Source organism: Cariama cristata, unplaced genomic scaffold (genome assembly GCF_000690535.1).
Source record: "Cariama cristata isolate BGI_N322 unplaced genomic scaffold, ASM69053v1 scaffold7532, whole genome shotgun sequence".
In the NCBI taxonomy this organism is placed as follows: Eukaryota; Metazoa; Chordata; class Aves; order Cariamiformes; family Cariamidae; genus Cariama; species Cariama cristata.
In genome coordinates this window covers 100,607-106,606 of record NW_009602034.1, presented here as the reverse complement: position 1 = coordinate 106,606, position 6,000 = coordinate 100,607, and the positions used below count along the sequence as shown (strand labels likewise).

Here is a 6,000-nt window from a genome sequence, read left to right as displayed (position 1 = left end):
TCTTTTTTTTTTTTTTTTTTTTTCCAGGTTTAGATCCAGATAAGCATCTAGGAAAAACTCTGGATCAAATGGAGCCTGATCTTCTGGAGGTATAACTTAGAGGATACTCCTACATCTAAAGTTGCAATTAAAAAGTAACATAGGCAGAAATTCAGTAAAATTAACAATAAAAAATTACTTAGTTACTTTCAGAAATTAGGTGCTAACCCAATGCTTATCTTTCTGATACCCACTTTCAATATGAAAAACATTCTTTCGGCAGGTAGTTCACAAATGGTTCCAGCGTATTTAAAACAAACTAAAGGCAAGAAACCTCAGTGTTAAGGGAACACTGACTTGTGTGTCAGTATCATGAAGCTAAATACTTGCATGCAAGTTAGAGACTTTCACAGCAAGGAATAGTAGTGGCAAAATCATAGATGATACAAAACTTCCCCACAGGTATCCCCATCTGAATGTTTCCTACCATTTTTTACACAGTCAGACTGCATACAGTAGGGCCTTTCAGAAATGGAACAAGAAGTTTATTCCTGACGATGTACTTAATTCTGTGCAACAGGTTATGTAGTCCTCAAAGCAGGAAAGTGCTTGTAGGCAGAGCTAATAGATTTATTTAAAGAAAAATTACTTAACTAGGGGGAAAAAAAGAAAAAAGACCAGATTTTGTACATGAGTCTTCTTTGAGGTAGAAGCATCAAACATCAAGCTAAGTACAATTTAAGAATAGCGGCTCTGAAAGTGTGTTTTCATAAATTGTCTGTGACAAAACCAATACCACAGTTCCTTGTCCTTGAGCCTGTTAAAAACCCACAATTATTTGCGTGTTTGGCTATTAAGAGAGTCTTACTGTAACTTTATCAGTGTAAGCTGTCTAAATTTGTGCAGAATGATCTCCTAAAAATAGTTTTTGTTGTTAATCTGGGTAGTTACTATTCAGCCTGCTTTGTAAACAGTTTTTCTGGAACAATTAAGGGCATGACAAACTTGCCAAAGAGAAAGTAACCAGAATTTGTTAGGAACTTTAAAAATCTCTTTTGCTGCTGAAAGATAGTGGAGTTAATTACGAATTGTATCTTGAGTTTAACTTCATTTTGTTAGTCTTTTACATGTCTGGAGAGAAGAGCATAGATAATTGGTACTTGGCAAAGCTGAAGAGGAAGAAAGGTCTGTAACATTGAAATAGCCTTACTTGAAGAGATTGTTGTTGGCCTTTTCTTAGTTTGAAGTTTGCTGCTTCTGCTTCAGTACTGGAGAATCTGTCCGGAAATCTAGCCCCACCCTCCCTGCACTGTATAAACTAGTTGATGTAAAAATCTCTTTCATTATCTCTTTTTGTAAGTCTTGCTTCACTTACACCTTTCGATCATCTCAACTGCAGCAAGGTTGCAAGAATACCAGGGGATGGGAAGGAGAGGTGTTTTCTCCTTCTCCAGAAAAATGGGAGGAAGGAAAGCAGGAAATAACTATCTTCGTAAATACTTGTGGTATGGGTAAAAAAGCAGTAGCAGAGACATACAGTAGGAGTACACAAAAATAAGTGTACATTAACTATATATAAAATATTTGTTCATAATGTGTCATTAACAGATGTTTTATTTCATGGGGTGATTATAAAGGTAGACTTAAAACAGTAAATAGTTGCTAAATCTAGAGATATCTGTAAGATCCAAGAATAGTTAGACGAGGGAGTGGATTTATCCTTTCTGAAAAGTATAGATGAGATTTCTAAAGGAAAAGCATCAGTAAGCTTTTGGATTAGGTAATACAATCTAATTGAACACTGAGATAACTTTGAATTGGAAGCTGTATTACCATGGCTGTTTGGCTCAGCTAATAAGCCACTGAGAACAAGAGTGTGCAAGTTTCAGTTCACCACTTGTGACCATGGTTAGACTGCTTCCAGGAGCCTGACTGCTAAGTTGACATTGCACTGCGTGAATGTGCCAGACTGGAGTCTTCGTTGCACTCCATGTTTGTGACATAGGCCTGCTCTGACACTGGCATGCTGTATGATGCAAGAGAGTAACATTACTGTGGAAAAGCAGTTTTACTGATGTGTGAAGTCATGTTCTACATGTACTGTAGAAATGGCTACCGACTGATAAATTCCCAGAAAGGTTGTTTGGAAGATCCTTTGGAGTCATGAGTAAATAATACGTAGTTTAAGAGTATGATGAACATTTAAGTGCTACTCTCTCTGTTTGTTGCTGCAGATCACTTAAGCGATGTTTCTGTTTCTCAGAGCTGTTTCTTTAGAATCTTAGTAAGTGACATCTAAGGAAGGATAAAACTTTGTAATCATCGACCAATGAACCATTTACTGTGGAACAGATTTAACAGAAGCATCAACTTTACTGTAATATCAGTTTCATACTGGTCAGTCACATTTGGATGAATTAATATTTATGTGGGACTAGTTAAATACGCCAAAAGGAGGAAAGTACGCTCCTTGTGTTCACAGAAAGCTTCTGTTATCAAAATTCAGGTTGCAGCTTCAGTGTGGCTGCAGATGGGTAGCTACTCACCTCAGTTGAATCAATAGTCTTGACTTTCTTTAAAACTGTAGCAGGAAGTATTGCAATTATGTTAGTAGGGTATAATTAAAATAAGGCTTAAGAAGTATTCCTCTACATTTGATTTCACCATCATTCATTTTAAAAAGAAAATAAGAAACTAAGAAATCCAAAAGTACCTGGTATTTTGGGGAATTAAACGTATTCTTCCTGATTTTTGGTGATTCGAGTGAAGTGATTGTTACTTACTTGGTTTCACTGAAATTCTTACTGTCATGGTTTAATACTTCTCGAAACCCATGTTTGCAGGTTTTAAATTTTATTGATACAATAATAAACAGAATAACAACTGCCTAACTTAAGGTGTAGAACTAGCAGGGCATTCTGACTCTTCTTGGAACTGGTTGTCAGGCCATTGTAGGGGAGACTGCACAACAGATTATTTGTTCATGTAGCTGTTTCTTGTGCGTACGCATGCTATGAAAGTCAAAGTCAGTACAAATAAATTGTTTTTACTGGATACTTAGTTGGCTCTAAGGCCTAATAAAACCAAATCATTAACTATAAAGTGAAGAGAAATGCTTAGGTTTGTGATGTGAAAAATACTCTTTTGCAAACCGATGAAGTCTTCAGCATCAGAAGTTCTGGTAGACAGAATGTGAGAGCAAAGAGTTCAGAGATTTCAATAAAGAGGAGAAATAAAATTTAATATTCTAACCATACCAAAGCAAACACCATAATAAATTAATTTTTAACATTGCGCAGCCCGAAAACTGCCACAGCTCTATATACTCTTGTATCTTTGATTTGTGTTGTATTATCTAACCAGTAATTTCAAATTTCTTGTTGGGTTTTGCTAATTTATGCTTTTTCCAGTTCTTGTGGGCTTCTCTTTTGGGTTCTCTGTTGACATCTAATGTTACTTTACACAGTTGTTTATTCAGCTAGGTGCAGGGTTTTTCATTACAGCATTTTTCCCTACTGTGATGTGCAAGTTTGTAAGAATTTTTGCAGTTGTGTTTAATTAGTGATCTGTGTGTTCTTCAATTTTGTTGAAAACCAGTTTATATCTTCATAAGTTCAGTACCCAGAAAAATACCAATATTAATGATAAGAGGGTCTTTGATATTGAACCACAACATATATGACATGTTGAGTCATTTGGGATTGGTAGGGAATATCCTGCTTTTCATTTTAGCATGTATTGACAAAGTTCAACTTCTCTGATACTACAGATCAGGAATTAGGACTTTACTTACTTACTTCTTTTTACACTAAACGTTTACCTTAAGGAACAGCCAATAAAATCAAAATCAATTTGTGTTACTATAGTGTGCCTAGAATAATTTGTCTTTTGGACATACAAGAAATAAGCATGAAGTAATCATTTTCTTTTTAGAAGAAATCTCTTGTTGAGACATTATAAGAGGTGTGTCAGTGTTAATTTGAAAAAATAAATGACAAACCAACCCACAATCCAGCCCTGATTTCATCCACTGAAATATTTAACCTTGGAACAAAGTACATTGTCACCTAAATTTTCAGTCTTCTGGTTTACTTAATTTATGTGTACAATAGAAATGATAATAATTACTGACTTAAAGGTGAGGTGTTTTTGCTGCAATAGCAGTAGAAAAATGGAGTAGTATTGAGTGGGAAAAACTGTGATTTAGTTTTGCAATTTTTTTTCTCACTTTACATACAAAAGGTTGAGCTTATGAGTACGATGATGATCTGCAACCAATAACTTTTATCGTGGTGAATTTTACTGGCTCAGGACATTGGGATTGGGGCAAGGAAAGTTCTTGAATTACTGCTTTTTTCTAAATAATAGGTCCTTGATTAATTATTGATGAATGGTTGCTACATAATTGCTAAATTATTAAATTGCTCTCATGTCCTACTGTTTCCTGTATACCAGGAGCCTTGGATTTTTATGCTAAAGAATTTGTTGGCAACTTGCCAAATCTCAGAGGCTGCTCATACACTCCTTATAATTTATTACTAGAATAGTAAATGCATATTGTGGTTATATTTGTCTGTTCTGCCTCTGCTAATAGACAACAAAAAAATGTTTAGTCATTGGTATGCTTGCCTTAGAAGATGAAGAGTACTTGATGTAAAGAGCATTTCTGTAATTATAGAGAATTTACTAAGTGTTACAACTTCTGTCTGGGAACAAAGTCTTCACATGAAACAGGAAGCACTTGAATTCATATCTTTTGTTTTTAATTACTAAATTTAAATGAGAAAGTCAGCTTTAATCCTTGTGTTTCATTCCCAAGGTAGGAATAGACTGTTCTTGAGGTAGTGTTTGGGCTGATTGTTTATATACCTTGCGTCTCATTACGTGTTTGAATTAAGATTCATTTTGTGTAGTCTAGAACATGTTTTCATCATATATTTGTTTTGGATTTTGAACTGGACTTACATTTTTAGTTAAGTGTAGTTTGTAAATTTGCTGTTTTCTGGCTCATCTGAACTAGAGGGCAGATTTAGCAATCACAACATTTATATTAGAGTCTAAGCTGTTGTATGGTTATGAATGTAACATCCAACTTGCAAAACAAAATAATTGGTCTTCAAAAAGTGTTAATATTCTAAATGACTAAAAGACAAAATTCTGATGTCATTGATGACATTTTAAAAATGTTACTGACTTTGTTAAATGAATATTAAGAATCTGCTCTATGAGCTGCTGAATATCCTCAGTTCCTGTTGACATTAGTGGGAACTGAAAATCCTTTAGCACCTTGTATAATTGATGTCAAGAATGATCTTGAAACCAGTGACATTGAAAATGAGGATTTCTCACAACAAAGATAGGAAATAATTTCACATCTTTTGAGTATGCAATGTTAATTGCCAATAATTATTCTAAGCACTAATCTTTACAAGCAGAGCTACCAATTTTGAAACAGTCACTCTATATTCAATGTGGAAAGATTACAGTTAGAAAAATCTTTTCTGGTCTTCTCTCTTTCATTTTTTTAGTAGTTTTGTTTAGGTTTTTTTTGCAGTGGAAGCTACAACAAGAAGAATAAAAGGTTTTGACTAACTGTTTTGTAGGTTGTCCATTCTTGTTGCATCAACGTTAATTATTCTTGATGTATTTGTCCTATAGAAACCTTGTTGCCATTGTTGACAGATGGAGTTCTCTTATGTCAGGGGTGTAATTTCTTTATGAGCACTTGATAAAGGTTTTCTTCGGCTACTTTTCTTTAAAAGAAAATGTGGAATTAAAAATGAAAAATACCTCTCATAACAAGACATTGAAAAGTGATTTAATATATATTCCAAAAGAGATTTAGATTTTACACCACCAGACAACTAAATGGTCACATGGAGCATTACCAAGGTATTATTTTCTCGGAGCATTTATACTTTTCTCCAAAATAAAGGCTGAAGAGGATTCAGGCCTTTTGTTTAACTAACTGAATCTTAAATTTAAAATGTGGTCTTTGATTTTATGAAAACTTTCAAGTTC

At 34.2% G+C, this 6,000-nt stretch overlaps 1 protein-coding gene across 1 annotated transcript in view; it reads left to right on the top strand.

The window, feature by feature from the left end:
• Nucleotides 1-20: 20 nt before the first annotated feature.
• The window catches only part of LOC104157275 (diphthine--ammonia ligase-like), a gene marked incomplete at both ends in the record, with an annotated part of 105,882 nt that continues 99,902 nt past the window's right edge, over nucleotides 21-6,000 (top strand). The window contains one exon of the mRNA XM_009694558.1: nucleotides 21-89. Within this exon, the coding sequence (XP_009692860.1) occupies nucleotides 21-89 (69 nt within the window). The remainder of the gene's footprint in view (nucleotides 90-6,000) is intronic.